This window comes from Varroa jacobsoni, unplaced genomic scaffold (genome assembly GCF_002532875.2).
Source record: "Varroa jacobsoni isolate VJ856 unplaced genomic scaffold, vjacob_1.0 scaffold_462, whole genome shotgun sequence".
NCBI classification, from domain to species: domain Eukaryota; kingdom Metazoa; phylum Arthropoda; class Arachnida; order Mesostigmata; family Varroidae; genus Varroa; species Varroa jacobsoni.
Window position 1 is genome coordinate 243,001 of NW_019213364.1, and position 19,206 is coordinate 262,206.

The window sequence follows — 19,206 nt, forward strand, 5'->3', positions numbered from 1 at the left end:
GAAAGCTTCGAGAAAGGGTGGGTTCTCTCGCTAGCATGGGCACTGAAAGCGATTTATGTATGCATCTCAAGCCTGACGCTTCTGTTGGCTCGCCCGGTTCTACTCAACGTCCGCTCTCTGCTGCTGGCAGCATATGCTCTCGCAATAAAATAAGAAACGCAGAACCAGGAACGAAAACGAGCCTCAAGACTTGTTTTTGTGCAACAACTTTGACAATTATAGCTGACTCTGGACGCCACAACGCTGATCATCTTATCTACGTCACTTCCTACGAATATATGCATTGTTGTAAATATTGTAAAGCAGGTATTTCTGAAATCGGCGTATTATTCTATTGATTGAATGTGTTACCTTAAGTTACACGTTAAATGTTTCTGACTAAATTTTTTACTTAGCCCATTCTGATAAATGTTGTGATTTTTGAGCCAATGCTTGACTGCTGTTAAGCATTGCCTCCGACTGCTCTCTTTCAGCACAAACGAAGTATGTGTCTAGTTTTGGTTTCGCACCTCACACAACTGTAAGGGGGAGCGCCAATTCTAACAACCTAAATGGTGCCCGAAGCCCATACAAAAAGAGGCACAATATCGAAAGATTTTCAAGGTACAAATTTACAGAAATGTATCATTTATATAACAATAATTAGACAAATTTAGTTTGAACTGAATGCTTAATCCCCTAGGTAATGATTGATACTGCCGATCATGCTAGGTTTAACATGAATGAAGGTGTTAATAAAGTACCTTAATAAAGATCCAGCTATGTCGAAATAAGGCTAAATTGTCTCCAGCACACCTTGTGAAAGAATTGCACAGTTTTACAGGTAAACTCGCACAGCTACAAAACTTGGCTTATATCAAACGCGTAATTTTCATTGAATGTTTTGTCTCGAAGCTACGACAGGGAAGTGTATGAAATTTCATAAGCTATTTGTTATACCCTATGAAGTGACCGAATTGCTGCCTTTTCTTATATGTAAGAAATCGTATAATAAATACTATGATGTATAAATTAGGAGGCATACTCGTTCCGGTTAAAAATAACGCTGCTATCTTGATTCAATAAAAATCAATTATTTTTTTGCTCTGGTCGGTGCTTACAAGCCAATCAGAAATCTATTGATTCAAGCAGCTCTTCCGGGTAATCGCTATTCTCCAGGTAGCGGGTTGACATTGTATTGGTCTTTCCGCATTACCTTTGCTACCGTAACTTCGGAGAGGCTGCAATTCAAAGATATATGTGTGCATGTTGCGCAAGGCAGAGATTGGTGGTTCCGGAGCTCAAAAGAGGAGAGATCTTGGCTTGTTGAAGTCTTCGCGTCCGACACTGATGCCCGAGCAAGGTGTCGTCATTCAAAGTACCTCACCTTGATGAGCGCACGGGGTGCGAGGTGGAGTGCGGTATAGAGATGTCACAACCCTTAATTGAGAGATGGATGCCCGACCCGCCTTCTAGCCGAAGCCACAAAGACTAGCGCAAAATTGTGAACCATGAAATTTGTATGCATAGAGCCTTAGCTAATCGCAAAAAAGAAAAAAATGTCTCAACAGAATCGACGAGTTAAGTGTTTACGTGCTGCCACTAAAGCGCAGTAACCAAAAGCATTTACAACGGTACCTGAAATATTGTACGGATACGGCTCAGTCGGAACAGAAAAAACTAGCCGAAGAAAATGCCTACTTTGTGGAGTCGTTGTTCTCTTATAATAATAATAATTAAAATGTTTTAGTTAAAGCCGTGTTATTTTGATGTGCCCAACACCCATCTACCTAGTCCGAATTAAAGTGAGATAAACGCACGATTATTGGAAGTTGCAACCGAGATTGTCATCATTAAAACTTATTTTACGCACGTGCTTCTGATGATCAGAGAATTATTCGCTTGAATGGAGTAATTTAGAAGGGAAAGCTTCTATACGAGAATGCATGAATCAACATCCGATGAAGCTCATTTTAGTGCAGTGGGCCTGCAATAAACATCAGAACAACATGAAATGATTGCGGGCTCTAGGTGTATGGACTAGTCTAGAGTGCTACCAGCATTAAATGGCTGCCAGGTACCGAGTAACAAGCCCATCAGAGCCGGTCTATCAGTGCCGGAGAGAAAGGTTCCAATTAGACGAATCTACCTACGCCGCGTGCATTCTCTCTCCGTCTATTTTGTTGCCGGTTTCGACTCACCTGTACTTTATGGATGAATCATCGGAGAAATTCAAGTAAAACTACAATAGGATCAAACAGAGTAAAATCATCAGCAGGTTCAAAAACTCCTATCGAGCAACTTTTCGGTTCGTGATAGTTTGGTTTTTTCAGTTTTTGGTGGTTACAAAGAATAATGTACTGGGTGTCCTGATGCTATTCAACGTTCACCCGTTTCTAGAGAAAAATTTTAAGAATTATAACTGGAAAGCGAGAAACATAATGCGAAACTAGAAGGCTGAAAACTGAATGGGGTAATGTGAAATCAAACCTGTATTACCACTTTAGAGAAACCTAAAGGTATGATAGCTTTTATTAATAATATATCCGTATGACTATATATTTATTATGGATATCATCAAATATTTTACTATCATATATTGTATGTCGCCGTTTTTGGTAACTGCTGAATCGAATGCAAAAAAACCTGCCAAAATATGGCCTATCTTCTTCTTATAGTTAATATATCTTTCCTATGAACTTATTAGTCTTTTAAGATTTAGCCCTTAAACAGATCACATCAATAACAAAGAGGGACTCCTCAGTTAATCGAAAAAAAACAAACCTAAATGTTCATTAGGCAATTTACGTATAACATGCATACTTCATTGAAAATCAATATTAGCAGCACTTTTTTAAGATATAATACTATCAAACTCTATAAATGTCCTTTGTTGTTTTTCTATCAATAAGCAAGTTTTCTTGGATACTCTCGTAAAAGCTAGAGAGACAGAGATTTCTAAGACACCCTTTACCTATAATTCCCATTACAGGTATGCCAATTATGGAGTGTTAGCCATAAAAAACAAACTTAGATTTGAAACTAATGTTTTTCCCAAGCTGTAAAGCGGACTTGACTGTGCTATAAAACGAATGAACTGGTTTTGCTACGACGAACCTATAGCGAACATTTAGCCATATGTTAATCTGCAGCTTGTTATAACATCGTCTGACAAGTCAAAATGCAAAGATTTTACCGTTTTTCCTGGACCTTTAGCAAATGCAAACTAGCCCAGATAACGCTAAGATATTGTCCGCAAAAATTTCTCGAAAGGCTCGCCGCAAACATTAACGAAATTGCTTCGACATAGAATTGAGGTATTCAATTAAGGAAGAATTTTCTAAGCAACATTAAAATTGTGATAACGACTCGATGCTGAAAGTTTATGTAAAGCCAACATGGTTTCTTGAAAGGACTTGCCATCACTATACAGTTGGTTAGCATGGTGGTTTACGGTCAAATAAGAAGGAAACATCCCAGTGCACGTACATTAGCTTTTTAAGGCATACTGAGTTATGTAAATTATCACTTATTACTAAGGTTGAAGTCACGAAATAGTGATGATGAAACGGTAACATGAACGAATTCCTACCCTTGTAATAGAAACTCTGGCACTGAAATGAAGTCGCGCTATATAATCCTCCCATTATTGGCTCTCTGCTTCAAAGATTTACACACTTATAGCAAATAAAACTTACGTATATACATTACAAAAAGTCGTTTATGAGATTTTACAATGATCTCTACAAAATGACAGCATGACATTACTATGACGAAACACATTATGGTAAGGCGGTATCAACACTAAACTGAGTATTTCCATTCATGTTACAAAAAATATTAAATCTGCTTTAGAAGTTCCTGATGTCGCTTTTCAAATTTATAACAAGGCCCGACGATCGCATTTACATTGTTTTTTTAAACTTTGTCATGCCAAAATCTTTATATATATATATATATATATATATAGTCCTATATAGTCCTCGCATTTTGTAAACGGCATTCTAATGTTTAAAAAGAAGTGCCGTCTAAAAAATAAAGTCAGCTGTTATGAGGATGCGATATAACTTGTGACAACAACTATTCTAAACTCAATAAGTGAACTGCATAGATAGGCAAATATCAAAATGTGTTACGGGTTGTGTTTCTAAAGGCTCGGTTCTTTTTAGGATAATTGAAGTCTTTGCAGCAACAGAGACACGTTCGTTTTCGTTGTTTCTAAAGTAAGAGCTTGTTTACTTGCATTTTACATCAACTGCACACTGAATAAGTTAAACTCGTGTTGCGGTTTTTTGGCGTATACAACATGCGGTTCTCTAATGTGGCAGACGAGAATTTTAATAATTAGAGAATTTGGTTTTGTGTTAGCTAGGACTAGTGTATGATTTAAACAAAGTGTTTGTCATTTCCAGCTATTTTCTGATGATTGAGTTACTCCATAAAAGATTATATCACTTGGCTAGTTAGAGACAGAAGACAACTAACAAATACTTAACAACCAAGTGCTTTATTTATCTGAAGTTATACATCCTTCCCTGAATACGTTCTCAGGATGACCGTCTGGTTCCATTAGCCTCGCAGCTTATCATTGCCAACAGTAACCCGCTCAAAGCCGGAAATCATGCATTTTTTCCCATTTCCTTGGTACAAATGTTTATTTTGAACATAAAGATTAATATTGAGTACACAAAATACCGAAAAACTAACGCTGTCTCCTGGTTCTATATAGTTCCGCACATAACTAACTATTAGCTGCAAAAATAGCTTCTACACATCAAGTTTCGGACTACGCGTTCCGCCAATGACCACCACGGCTCGAATACTGAACAGGTGTGCTAGCTGAACAATGGTTAATTTGACTCAATGAATACGTTCAGTAATTAACAGCCCTTCTACCCCCGGCCTCCATGTAATGTTTTCTGGCAGCTGACACGAGTTTCACACTTTGTACATGCTTCTTTTCTCATTGATTTATACACAAAGGCTTGTTGCCTTTGGACAGTTTTTACACAAGAAGTTTCTCGACTTCGCCGCGCAGAGCTTCAACCTGAGGCTTCAACTGTGAACCTTCGTTTGTCGTAACAGACACGGCGATTACAGAACGCGAAACACCACAGGCACGACCCAGGGCAGTCTTTGACGGCACAAACACGTATGGCACGTTCTTATCTTCGCAGAGGAGCGGCAAGTGGAGAAGAATTTCAATGGGATTAGCGTCTGCCGACATGATGATCATTTCTGAAATGCCTGTATGTAACATCAAATACGGGAGGATGAAGTAAAGACAGTTGTTAACAAGTTACTCTGTGGCGACAGAAAGTGGTTACTGTGGGTGGCGAGAGGATCAAACAGATGTCGCTGTCAAAGATGTCTTTTTAGTAGTCTGTTACTAATAGCGTTTTGCGAGTATATTTGTCGAGGAAAGCGCGGTTCAGATCAAATGAAACAACATACTTGAGCATCACCAAAAAATGTGAACACCGTCTCCTTCATAGTTGGTTGCATTGAGATAGCAGATCGCACTAACCCGCTATGACAAAGTACCTAGCCAAAAAACACTGCTGACGCTTACCTCTGTTTAAGGTTTTTGTCGCCTCATTCGCTCCCTTACGGATTTGTTTGTAGTTTGTGGCCTGCTGCACGAGATTGAGAATTTTCGTGGACAGATCTGCATTATTATTACAAAATAACATGTTACTGTTATAACAAAATAAAGACTTCTCCCATAAAACAAAAGCATGATACATCTTATAGAGTTCCTATAGTAAGCAAATAATTTCCATCAGTAAGAAGAACCCGCGCAAAACCTTTATCAAGGATTTCAAACATATTTTTCACGCTAACTTTTTTTTTAGACGTCTTTACTAAAAATAACACAAACAAAATGTTTGTCGCTTTTTACGTCCGGCACTTGAGCCGTTAGGCATTGCTTTAGACTTTTGATGGAGAGTATCTAAGATGCTTAATACAAAGTCTCCTTCAGACTATGTCTTATAAACTGCAATACGTCACAAATAATACACGAAAAAGTCAAAAGGTGGCTCGTTTGTTGGCCAGTGCAGTTGCTCTTCATTATGGAACGACTATCCATGCGGTCGCCCGGTTACACCAAAGTCGGCCACGTGTTAGCACTTCACCTGGCGACAATCAATCGATGTCATTCTACTTCAGTAAAGCTCTCATCACACCGCGTGAAGAGTGGCGCCCAATCGGCTAATCGGTGTAAATACTGACCTACACGCTAGGTGTCATCCGCCATTATGCTAGTATACGAACATACCATGTTCGAATTATATAGGTGTCTTCAAGCCATAATATCAAAACAATTACAACGCGAACCAGTGATAAATAACGATATGTATATAGATATAACCGTAATTTCTCAATCTTACCGGGATCGGCCAACGGATAGGCCTTAGGATTTACTTCGTCGGCCATCGGAATTGCAGTGTACGTCGCAGAGAGAGCAAATCACGAGAATGCACGCGCTTGCTGAGTTGGTTTACCAAAGCGAAGGAACACCACCACGGCAATGATCATCAACTAGCAGACAACAAACATATACGCACGTGGTGCAGCGCGCGAAAACAGAAGCTTTGAATTTTTTTCATAGAAGCTTCGCTAAAGTGCTGTGTGGTAAATCGAATTAGAATAGAACTACCGTGATATCGATCAAATAAAAACAGAAATATTTTTGTCATGTACGCGTGATCAATAGAAATCAATCGAACAGCCGAACCATATTGCACAGATTCTGGCCATACTTCTTACACGAAAACACTCATATTTCAAAAGCAGCTTGCCCATACAACCTGTTCTTTGTTCACATAGGTTATGTAATATGTTCTGTTCCGCAATTTCTATATTCTCAACGTGGATGTTAGCAATCTATAAGTAGAGAAAAAAAGGAAGTTTTCTTGTTAAAACCAGGATCATCTTCTTTATCTGCACAATTTGTGTACCAGTTATTTGTCGTTAGCGGGACACGAAACAGGAGCTTGACCATGCAAGTAGTCGTTAAAATAATGCCACATGATTATAATACTTATTGAGAACCGAGAAACGTTGCAAGATGCTTAGTGGTCTCTTTTTATTATTTTTGTCGATGCTATTGCCCTGAATAGAGTAGAAAGAATCAACATTTCTAAACAAAAATAAAATAGATGCATATGTAGGTACACCTTTGACGCTAGTGTGCACGGAATACTGAAATTACCTGACCAGTATTAAAATGAAACCAAGTTCATTCTAGGATTGTCGTTCGCTGACGGTAACAAAGAGAAAGATTAAGTCGAAGAGAATTGGTAAGATACAGTTATCACTATTCATTTTAATTTTTAATGTTTGTATTATTTTTATATTAGCGAGTTCGCAAGTTTTCGGGGCCCCCACTCGACTGCACTGTTTTCGCCACATCCATTCTTATAACGCTGTCGCCAACAGTAGCTAACACTAAGGTATGTACAGTTATGCTTCAACCGACCGATTAAGAAATAACTTGCAGTTAAATACCAAAACTGTACAATTGATTTCATTAGCTTAATTAATTGAAAACCGAACAATTGTCCTTTACGAAAGCATTACATAGTACTTCTAAGCAGTGATATTATTGCAAGGAGGTCAATAATCATATACAAAAAAAAAAAAAATATTACTACTGTATATCGTAATCACTCATATATTCGCCCTTCGCTATATGGTACTGTGAAAAAAATTACGCTTGTGTCTCCCTTTTGAAATGACGAGTGTCAAACAGATATGTGTAAGCGACTGGGAATACAGGTCATTGACGGTTAAATGAGCAAGACATGCCGAATAATTTATGACAATTTATTTTTAATGAAATTTTTCCTCACGATTTAGCGTTCGCGTTTTCCGTAGATGTTACTGGGTCCACGCTTCGTTTGTTGTTCAATTTCGTTTGTTTATGTTCATTACGATTCGAAACAATGGAATATAAATTTGTGATAATTAAAAACAAACGAAGCTAATGTGTGTTTTCCGTGTCTTAATGGCATAGCTGGTCTTCCATATGATTCTAGTGCGCACATTTTTAATATGCTCTCTTAAACTCCGAAAGTATTTCAGATCACTGGAATGTGTATGGAACCTGTTCTGAAGAAGTATTTCCTAGCTCAGACTTACTTAATATAGAATTCAATTAAACCCCAACACTATCCTAAGAAATTTACTGAACAATATATACGCAACACAGTATGATTGGCACAATATTGTACGACTACTTTCGCAGTCTGCTTGCCATATCCTATCACTGCCAAACGAAGACATATACTACCCCATAATACCAACGTAGTTCGGATTAAGATAAGTGTCTATAACACAACATGCTACTTCGTTTTAAGGAAGACACAAGGTTACCATTAGTTAATTCATATCTAACACCGCCTGTTGCTGTTAGCATTCTGGCTCTGTGTATGTAAAAACCCATTATCTACATTGAAAAATCGGAGAGCCAAGGATGACGAGATTACTGTCACTGGAACATCGTGTCTAGGATTCAACAGTCGTCTCCCGAAAAGCTTTACTTCTGCAAGGAAAACAAATTAGCACTATGAAAAAAAAAATTAAAATCAGTAGTGTTCATTGATCTCGCAATAAAACTACAGACTGTCTTAAATCGTAGGATTTGAGACAATTTCCTTCTCATTCATATCCGATTGAATACGGACAGCTCACCTATACGAGCCTTCAGCATCAATAGTCTCTATGCTAATTGAGGCTTGTTAATCAAGCACCAAGATGTTGGCGGCACAGAGTTTAGTGTATGGTTAAAAAGATGACGATTGCTGATCAACAAATGCTAATCAGTAGCCAGAGATGCTTTGACATTGATGCTACATAACATCCAGAGGGAGTATGTCGTTTAGGCTCCTGCACCCATATATCTATATCCATAGTCAATTCATCTCATCACGGTAGTCAGCTAATCTCTTATTCACTACCTAAATTGTATCCCCTTAAGTACATATATGCATATCAATATTAGTTCGTGTGTGTATATATATCATTTTTGTGTGTGTTTTGAAATTTATGCCTCTTTGAATATTTGTTGCGTGGCAATGGCCTTCTACAAGATTTACAACAAATTCCGCGGACCTCAACATTATCTTTTTGCCAATTTGTACAGACCGCGACAATGTAAACTCATTCCTCCACTTGGCTGGTTGGTAATTTATTGTTTGCTTATATTGCGAATGGCACTCCGGTTTCCCAAAGAGCGTGTCGGGTTTATCATGCCGGAGATGCTTGCTTGCGAAAGAAGTCTCTCTGAGCGGAGGAATTTATTGGGCCGTAACTGCGATTTTTTCCACTCCTGCTATTCGTATACAACGGTTCATAGAAATTACATCGGTACATGGCTGAACAGGTACGAGACAGACTCGCCGTTATGTGTTCTCCGGATGGCCTCAGCCAAAATCATCGACACGTCGATACACTGAAAATAAATTAGACGTATCCACCTTTAGAACGCCCAACTTCAATGTACATTATTCGTTTTGTAGAGAAGTCCTTAAAGCGTTTAGTCCGGTTTAGACCATAAAAATCTTTTAGCCACTTTTCCAGTGTGCAAGACGTAGGATAGGCAAAGAACGTGAAGCTGTTGTTACACACCTGAACTTTTGCGCTATCCTTCATATGTTGATCCTGCGGGATCGAGTTAGTAACAACGACAGCTTCAAACGCAGCTGAGTTAATACGTTGAATAGCAGGTCCAGAAAAAATGCCATGTGTCAGGATTGCGTAAACCTTCTGGGCGCCGGCTTCGACCAGTTTGTTGGCGGCGTGACAGACGGTTCCGCACGTATCAGCCATATCGTCTACGAGAATCGCGATCTTTTCGCGGACATCTCCGACAAGTACCATCGATGCAACTTCGTTTGCCTTCTTACGCTCTTTGTGGATCAACGCGAACTCAACGTTTAAACGATCAGCAATAGACGTCACCCTGAAACCGAAAGGAAGTTCACAGTCACGTTATTACGGCAACAGCAAAACGAAGAGAATAGTACTCCTATGCCGTTAAACGGTTTTGTGGAATAATATGTAAATGGCGACCATAGTTAGATAACACATATGTGCACCCAATCGTACTTCAATCAAGACTTCACCTTTTTGCTCCACCTGCATCAGGTGACACAATGATCGCATTACGCCAATCAGGAATGTTTTCTCGTATCCATTTAAGTACAGCAGGTTCGGCGTATAAGTTGTCGACCGGAATATCGAAGAAGCCTTGAATCTGCGAAGCGTGCAGATCCATTGTGATAATATGATCGGCGCCAGCTACCGACAGCATGTTTGCAACGAGCTTGGCCGAGATTGGGGCGCGCGACTTGTCCTTCTTGTCCTGACGAGCATAAGGGAAGCATGGAATAACGGCAGATACTCGCGATGCGGAAGCTATTTTGCATGCGTTGATCATGATAAGTAGTTCCATCAAGTTGTCATTCACCTCTCCGCAACCACTCTGGATAATATATACATCTTCACCTCGAACCGACTCACCAATCTCAACACTACATGTGACCAAAACGATAACAGATGCAAAAACAGCGGGTTCCGTCAATCGGGTTTTGTTGGGAAGGCCAGCTTCTTTTTGAAGTACATATGCCATTAATATATTTGAAAAAAAATCAGCTCAGAACAGGTTCCTAGCTTGCCTTCAATTTATTGACGAATACGCTAAATTCCTTTGTAGCAAAATAGACAAATATCTCCATTCATTTAGGTGGGTCATCTGCGGTCCGTGGCATGTTACGAGTACGAGTAAAAAAAAATACAAACAACAAAGCATAAAAGTAAATCCTTGTGACTCTTGGCCCGATGGAATGTGCTGCGTAGTATTTTGTGCTTAGATGATCATCGATGAGAATGAAAAAACGTAAACTGCAGAACTTTTTTCTCTTATTAAAGCACCAGGTGCATGCAATTTGATGTAGTATATAGGACATTCTGTGCTACAGGTCATTTTGAAATACAACGTTATTATTTTTTGAAACATTTACATATTTAGATTTTTTGAATGGATAGATGCAATAAAATTTTTGATACCTCAAGATGCAAAGTTTACAGAAACTGATTCATTGATTGACTGGTGACAGTTCTACTGCCCTCGGTAGCTTGCGATTGATTACCTACAGGTGTAGACTAAGCATCCAAGATAATACGGTACTAACGTGCAATAAATAGATTGATATAGTAGGAACCAATAGTAGCGGTTGCCCAGCTAAAGCTTCGCTTGAAGTAAAGAGTTTCGTTGTCCACAACCTCATCTTACGTCGGACTGCCGACGTGATTAGCAAACCCGCGAGAAGTGTCTAGTAAGGGTCCCTGACTTGCCAACAATCAACCTCTACTAAGGTCAGCTTCCGTAAGCTTGTATGGAGAACTTCACCGTGTCAAAACCGTAGCGTTGCTGAGTATGTTGAAAACCTTATGAAGCCGGCAAGCCGAAGTCAAACAAACCTAACTCCCGGCTAACAGTAGAAGGCCTTTAGTTCTATCCAACATTTGTATGCGGAATGCATATTGCATACCAAAGACTCGCTTTAATGTCAAAGTGTTTCAAAACATTAACTATAAGAAGTTGAAAAGCTATTATGTTCTATTTAATATGTGAAGGAATTAAGTTTGCCTGATCGAAATAGCACTTACCAAGTTTCCTGGTTAGAGAACTTCTTAAGCACAACCTTACCGAGGTTGATACCTAATCGGTCGACGATCCGCTGCGCGAGGTCGCAGTGGGACGAGCCCGAGAATACTTTAATATTCGGCATTTTGGGTTTTTTTTTCTCTTTAGACTGGCCGTGAATTTCTTTTATTTCTGGCAAAGTCGGCGAACGCGTTGAGGTGGCTGGTTCTTGGCCGTTTGCCTGAAGGTCCCTGATAAGAACACTCCAGGGAGCGGATTCCGCCGACGACGTGTTAGTGGAGGCTATCGTGATGCCACGGACGGGGTCCTGTGCAACGTATAAACGCAGTATCAAGCCAACGTTATTAATACTGTTCAAGCATGAAGCTCTGAAACTGTCTGACTCTTCGTAGTAGTTACAAAGTGTATCGTTGTAACGCTGTGTTTTTATATATCATATCTATATATCATGGCTATGTATAGGTACTACTTTTATAGAAAAAGATACAGAAACATGTATATTTAACCATCTTGGAGGATTAAAAAACATATTCCACTTTTTCTTTTATTAATTAAATTAGTATGAAATAATAACCAAATAAGTATGCGGTAAGTACAGTTTAAAGTGGCTCATTTGTTGCATATGTTGCGGGTGTAAAAATTATCATTATTTGTAGGATATTTCTAACATAAATATATTTTATGGAGCGACCTAGCTAGGCAGCATTTGTCCTGTAGACGGTACGAAAGGGCGACATACGTAAATTGTAAAGGGGTCTCTGTTAGTCATCGATAACCAATGGTCAACTCGTTGCAGACGTATTGTCTAGCACACGGAGACTTACGGATTCCTTGATACTTTTTAATTTCGAAAAATGATCTAGTTTATCTCGAAACGACATGGTTTATCTCTGTAACGCTAAAGAAATCACATATACGAGTTCATCGTAATGTTCCTTTACTTTAATTCGGCGCAGATTTTACCTTCTCGACATGTATCCAAATCAGACCGTGTCGTCTTAACAAATCGCAAACTAATCACTAAATTACGGGTACGTTAGTTACTTAGGAGTGAGCCCTGTGACAACAAAACATCATCTAGCCTCATACCCAATGGATTTGAATTACCAAACTCAGCTCAAATAATAATTTCGTAATACCCGAACATTATAATCCGTAGTTTTATATCCGTAGTAGTGGGGACACCAGCACAGTATTTTCTAACTGCATACAAACTTGTCATAAAACATTACGATCAGTATGACGTAACCTTCCAAACCTAATCGTGAAGAACTGGCTTCTTTCTTTCATAAAGCTGGCAGGCAAGAGCTTCTGAAACTAACTAACGGATGCGTATTATATTGTGATTTTTCAAAATGAAAAAAGCAGGATTCCATTCCAAAGATCTATCTAATGTAGGAAACCGTGTACTAAAAAAATACGAGGTGTAGATATTTTCTTTGGATGTATCGATTTTTATTTGTGCTTCTTACCAGCTCTAACACATGACTCCCTAATGCATAATTATGACAAAACCGTCATATACTCGTTTATCGAAACTGTCACTTATGCCTCCTCAGATTTTGTTCTCTTTCATGAAAACCGAGATAGTGTCATACAGGTATTAGATAATAAAATACTAAATCATCAGTTCGTTATTCTCACTCTGGCTGGATCATCCTTTCGGCCGAGTAGCTTCGTGCGTTAAACAGGTTGCCACACTATACATAATAACACCCTCAATAAACAATTTGTATTCTATGCATCAGATCCCTTTGAGTTGGTGACGAGCGAGTACGATCATTCAGCACCTTTGTACCGAATAATATATGCAAGGCACCGATAGACAATTATGCCGCCCTTTTCTTTTTCTTTTACCTGACATCGACAAATCATGCAGATTTACCACAATGACGATTTAAGAAACAACAAACCTCCGTATTCGTTAACTTGCCGGAAGTTGATCCTACAACTTTCCAAAGGGATTAACCACCGTGGGAAATTCACGCCGGTTCTATTGGAAAAAATTCAATGAGTTTCATCCGCGGACAAAACCAAAAATATCACGACGGTGACGACCTTCTGTTGCTACTAATACTCACAAAATCTTGGGTAGGCGACTTACAATGTCGTGTAGGATAAATAAGATACATATCATAAAAGAAGATTTCACCCTCGATACTGTAGAGATTGGCGAATCATAGTATGCTCACCATTTGTTGCGGGCAACCGCGAAATTAGACACACACACAAACACGGTAGAACAAGGTTCAAGAGTGCAAGAGGGTCGATACAATCGTTCAACCACTACACAGTTTCTAGAGTTTACTACCTAAATTTTATCGTAAAGATCGCATCTCGATTAGATCAAACGCCCTGATATAAAACAATGATAAAACTCGTATCGCCCGACTGTCTGCCCGTTAGCTAGTTATTACGCATAAACCGTGCAAAAGATACACAGGCCGGCGCAATGCTCCAACACGGCACAGAATACGGGAGATAATGGAGAGAATTCCTTCTACACACTACAAGTTTTGCTAGCTGATAAAAACACAAGTGAGAGACTAAAGACTTGACACGCATCCAGACTGATACTGGGAGAATGGGAGTAATTGGCAATCTCCCCAGTCAACTACCGGTACGTAATAATGTCTTCTGTCCGGGGAGTGTCGACCTGAGCATAAATTGTTACACCTATAATAGGCAGGAACTTTCACAGAAAATCAAATTGGACTTCCACTTTGACTTTATGAACGCGCCCTGCACGCTTAGTTAGATGTAGGTTGCCTAAGTACTGTGGATTTGTGCGTAAACTATAAATATGATCAGGCGGTCATGTTCAACGTTACGACAACTCATAGTGTGATATTACCGTTATGCCGCTTTCAGCTATAAATGAAGAAACATTTGTATAGAAGATTGTTTAGCCGCGCAAATACAAGCGTAGAAATATAATGCCGCAGATATCTCTAAGCTTTCGTTTCTCGTGATCGAAAGAGTTTTGTCATCTATTTAAACGTTGCCCTAAATCTGCTTGTACTAGCCTGAGCTCAGTCAATCAAAGCGACCCGTTTTGGTGTGCTTAACTGCAACACAAACTTACTTAGCTGAGACAATACTTGCGATTGATGGACCAAGATAATATTTTATATACAGCCATGCACATACAAGGTATTTGCGTAGAAGACTTGCTGCGGTAGCTTATTCGTCTAGACGTTATTCACTGAGATTATTAAACCGTCCTGTTGGACAAGGTGTATGGTGTATGTCAAATCAGGATCTGGATCCTTCTCATGAAAAGTTCAAATAGCCTTCGTTCTCAATTCTCCATAATATTTATGTAATGACGAATGAGCTCGATTTCGCCTACGTGAAGCTTTTGAAAAATCTTACAGCCGGCGGCCTATCTAGAGTCAATTCGAAACACGATAAGCAAAACTGTCACAGTATCAGTGAATCAGTCAAAGAATGGTTCAGATTGTCAGCCAACGTGGCGCAAAGCCACTGGCCACCTTTCGTTTTGCTACGAATGGTTTTGTACCACGAGTGTCTAGATTGTCCAAGGGCAAGGTTCGTCGGAATTTGACCGAACAGATCGTTTAACAAAGATAGGATTCCACTCGACAGCGACAAACCTCGCTATGAATGGGTTATATTGGATTGCCAGATAAACACAGATAGTTGCTCGTACAACTTGAAAACATTTAGATCTATTTATTATAGATCTATTTATTAAACAAAAATCCCCAGATGTAGTCTTGGTTGGATTTATGACAGAACATTCAGTGAGCTATTAGGGTTGTCTGCGTGTGTATTTATGGCTAAACGGGTTAGAAGAAATTTAAATCAACTGTATTCTAGACTTACATTTACAGCGCTTTTAGTGCAGCTACAGACTCCAACGATTTATAGAATATGTTCTGTAAAGTTACGGTTTTACTAAAAAGTTCTACTTTGGAGAACTACGTATTAAGTTAAGCTAGTATTCGTGCGTATGTGAATATTTTCGATATAGGGAGTTCATTGAATTAACAATGAACTTCTCCATTTAGTCACCACTCATCGGGCTAACCGAGACGCTTATTCACAATAACAAAACACATACATGACATTTCCCTCAGTAATAACCCAACCGCTGTCTTCAACTTTCCTTCATTTCTCTTGATGGAAATGATCTTGATGAAGAAGCTAATACGCAGTGACGAGCATTTTCCACCGTGTTGTCCTGAAGGCAAAACGCTACTATCCGTTCTGGCATCTCAAACTGATTTCACCTAAGATAGAAAGGTCTCAATGAGTAGGCCGCTGAATCGACAGAGAGAGCTGCAAAAGCTAAGAGTCTGGTGAAAGCGCGTTCCGAATAAAGTTCAATGCTAAAGCCAGGAACAGATTTCGATTATTGAGATGAGCTCAACGTATTTCAGTGGCACTTCGAACTGGATGAAAACAACAATCTCTGACGACATGCGCGTTGATCGTCATTATTGAAATATCTTACAGAGCTTCCCATATATCGACACACGTAACTTGATCAACCATGCTACGGACGAATGACAATTGACTAGTGGTAAAACTTTCTTCTTACCAGCTTCAAAGTAAAGGTTATGCTAGGTCAATATTTAAAAAAACTTCATTGGCCCATTTAGGAGCCTGATACTGCATTCAATAGCCAGTCAGTCTAGGGAAAGGAAGTAGAGTGGCTAAGGTATGACAGTAGGCACGGGTGTCTTTAGCATCGCAAACTTTTACGGCTTAGATGAGCACGGCTATTGCCGGTATTGAAAATACACTCACTTCACGTGGTCCTATTCACTTATGTCCTTTTGATCAATACATTTCACTTTGCATCCGCACTTCTTGACGCGAAATAAACAAGCCTTTTCAAGATGACGAAATACGCTATAAAGTTGATGTTTTCAATTGTAAGACCAACCTTCGTTGCATCTTGCGGTTAATTTCCATTTAAATTAGCTTAATTACTTCTTAACACACACCATCTGCTGGAGCGGCATGAATGGTCAAAAATGAGCCCGCAGGCATGATTCTATGCGTCTCTATCAACCGGAGGTTAGTCGTCCGTTAGAAACAATTTCGGCGCACTGTCCAGATGCCTTCTTGTGACCATGGCAACTATCATTTGCAAATATATTCTTGCTTTTAAATTCGCTACAGATATTCTCAGCTTCTAGGCTTCCTCTAGATATCCTAGGCTTTCGATGTCAACAAACCTTTTCAACGTTCACAGGATATTTCGCCATCTTCGCCGCAGGCGGTTCTCTTCTATATCCTATTTCTCAAACCAAAGCCACATCTATCTCACTGGCATCGGTCGATTGTTTTTTGCCCGATTACCCGTCATTATTCTTTTTATGTAGTTGTTTCTATGTGCACATGCCACACGTGCCTATCTCCATCAAATCGACTTATTAAATAGGTCTAATTTGATAGTATTTCATATTTTTTTCTATTGCTTATATCATACTCACTAGTCAAGCTACAAAAAGACGAAGCGTGTTCGAAAAATGACTGAACGCTATTGATTTTGAGAGATATTTCGAGAGAATCTTTCATGATGTAACGATAACTCCGCCGCTTAAGATTTACAAATATGGTACAGGGGAACTGATGAACATACTGGCAGTAATTTATGCAGGAACACAACGATTATTGTTGGAAGCATTCATCGCACATGTTCCCGCTCCTTCCACAAACGGGGACCACATGCATGATAAAGTCATTGACAGACACACACATTTTGAAAAATCATAGCGGGCTGAACTACGAATATGTTGAAAGCGTTCTGCGCAGCTGTGTTAGAAAGTTGTTTATATCGGCGAAACATTACATACGTCCATTGTATGCTTACGGACAGCCTACGGGGAACAAACGTATTTTTTCGATCGCTTGTCACAACAGACCATTCAGCAGCACTTGAATATAATACTTAGTTAACTATTAGTGTTAGTTAACCAAATATTTTTTTACACATGTGAGACGTACCGGTGTGCGTAGTCCTAGCTACAGATAATAAATGTAGATTTCTTCCTACCTAACGCAGTAACGTGACTATAACACTATTAAACAACGAAATCTGCTGTGCTTTCTATCCCGTAGCATTCACAGTAGAAGTCGTCCAAATGTTATCGCCACCACCACAGCCATTCTGTGAACCGGCCAATGTGACACATCATCGTCAATAGGATTATCTCTCGTTTAAGACCTGTCTAGGGTGTTAAGCCTCATACAACCAAATAGGTAAAACTCGCAAAAGCTCTCAGCAACAGATGAGACAACGAACATCTTTTCTAAGTTCCTATCATAACGCTCGTCAGTGATTACCAGTTCCTACAAGTGACGTTCTGCGTTCAGCTAGCCTTTTCTACCCAACAGGCTGCTACTAAAGGATATCTCTTGCGCGTCACGAAGAACAAAAATCTGTTCAACAATCTCTTGTTACGGGAGTAGACTGAATATTCATTCACTTTCTTTTCCCTACCTTGAACCTCGAATAGTAGTTGCTTAGCACTTGCAAATGAAGTATGTATGCAAACTGTCTATCTCGTCACAGGTACATTGCCTACACTGCAAATTATACACAGAGCACAGACCACCTTGTAGTACTAACTGCAGACAGGCCGCGAGCCAATTGAGTACTTGTAAATGCAGTAGCTTTGTCTGCACGATATTCCGCCGCCCCTGGAAAACTCCACTCCACTCAAATGTTATATCTCACCAATAGGCTCGTTTATCTACGTCAAAAGAAAGGAGTTCGGAAATCAACAACAACAGCAGCAGCAGCAGCAGTAGCAGCTGCGCGACACCCGCAATCAAGATTTTTACCGGAGATATTACTCACACAGGGTCGAGACTTATATGAGAGGGTTATTCACCACAACAACAAAAACAACTGCAGACGACAGAGACGCTATCAAATACCTGTTGTGTGTTTTATCGAAGCGATGCCGGCTGGAGAGGGCATATAAGATTGGCAATAAAAGACTTAAACGTTAATTGAAATAAGTTAATAAAACCTCCCACATAGCATGCAATTATTGTAACATGGTAAGCAAAAAACTTATTAATAATAAGTACCGGTAAAAGAAATATTTTTAAATGGGAAAGTACTGAGGGTAAAGGAAGGTTTGCAAAAAATGCCGTCTGCTCCGAATGGTGCGAAACTTTGCAAACCCAAGTGGTATTTAAAACCCAGTTAATGGCACAGTGATCCGAACGCGTTTGATAAACTCGTAAGCCTTTTAGGAAACAGTAAGACTCTTGAATTGGTATCTGCTTCACGATTTCAGGCAACTTAGTGAGTAGATTAGGCCTTTACAAAGTGATAGATCTAATGCAAACCGATGACATTTTTAGATTATTCTAATTTAATTCGTAACTATACAGTATAAATTTAGATAAAAAAAAAAAACGATTGTTCTATTAATTCCAATAACCAATAAAGATGACTTTATTGGTCGTCCGGTCTAAACTTGTCGATTATTCTACTTTAGTGTATCGTGGAAAGAAAAGATGTTGCTTGGTAGTATAAAATCGATTACATATTGTTTAACCAA

At 39.3% G+C, this 19,206-nt stretch overlaps 3 protein-coding genes across 7 annotated transcripts in view; 1 reads left to right on the forward strand and 2 right to left on the reverse strand.

The window, feature by feature from the left end:
* Positions 1-4,467: 4,467 nt before the first annotated feature.
* hoip (NHP2-like protein 1 hoip) lies at positions 4,468-6,542 on the reverse strand. Its single transcript, XM_022833558.2, has 3 exons — positions 6,372-6,542; positions 5,552-5,647; positions 4,468-5,226 (listed from the first exon to the last, which is right to left on the reverse strand). The coding sequence occupies exons 1-3, from the start codon at positions 6,415-6,417 to the stop codon at positions 4,985-4,987; spliced, it is 384 nt and encodes a 127-aa protein (XP_022689293.1). The 5' UTR covers positions 6,418-6,542; the 3' UTR covers positions 4,468-4,984.
* A 1,253-nt stretch (positions 6,543-7,795) lies between these two features.
* On the reverse strand, positions 7,796-13,934 carry Prps (phosphoribosyl pyrophosphate synthetase). Its single transcript, XM_022833548.2, has 5 exons — positions 13,846-13,934; positions 11,656-11,960; positions 10,110-10,517; positions 9,613-9,946; positions 7,796-9,436 (listed from the first exon to the last, which is right to left on the reverse strand). The coding sequence occupies exons 1-5, from the start codon at positions 13,846-13,848 to the stop codon at positions 9,344-9,346; spliced, it is 1,143 nt and encodes a 380-aa protein (XP_022689283.1). The 5' UTR covers positions 13,849-13,934; the 3' UTR covers positions 7,796-9,343.
* Positions 13,935-14,076: 142 nt separating this feature from the next.
* The window catches only part of LOC111260639 (uncharacterized), a 6,834-nt gene continuing 1,704 nt past the window's right edge, over positions 14,077-19,206 (forward strand). Inside the window, exon 1 of one of the 5 annotated variants that reach the window (XM_022833553.2) lies at positions 14,077-14,273. In XM_022833553.2, the coding sequence (XP_022689288.1) occupies positions 14,238-14,273 (36 nt within the window). In that variant the 5' untranslated portion in view covers positions 14,077-14,237. Of the gene's footprint in view, positions 14,274-18,560; positions 18,698-18,777; positions 18,948-19,206 lie in introns of those variants that run through there. The other 4 variants (XM_022833554.2, XM_022833556.2, XM_022833557.2 and 1 more) reach the window with 4 other exon arrangements.

Excerpts from the sequence above, each read along its gene's own strand:
- hoip (XM_022833558.2), bottom strand. The coding sequence starts at position 6,417 with ATGGCCGACGAAGTAAATCCTAAGGCCTATCCGTTGGCCGATCCCG. Across the intron at positions 5,648-6,371 it reads CTATCCGTTGGCCGATCCCG|ATCTGTCCACGAAAATTCTC; the intron begins GTAAGATTGAGA and ends ATAATAATGCAG. Across the intron at positions 5,227-5,551 it reads GACAAAAACCTTAAACAGAG|GCATTTCAGAAATGATCATC; the intron begins GTAAGCGTCAGC and ends TGTTACATACAG.
- Prps (XM_022833548.2), bottom strand. Across the intron at positions 10,518-11,655 it reads TTCTCTAACCAGGAAACTTG|TGTTGAGATTGGTGAGTCGG; the intron begins GTAAGTGCTATT and ends GGTCACATGTAG. Across the intron at positions 9,437-9,612 it reads AGGATAGCGCAAAAGTTCAG|TGTATCGACGTGTCGATGAT; the intron begins GTGTGTAACAAC and ends ATTTATTTTCAG.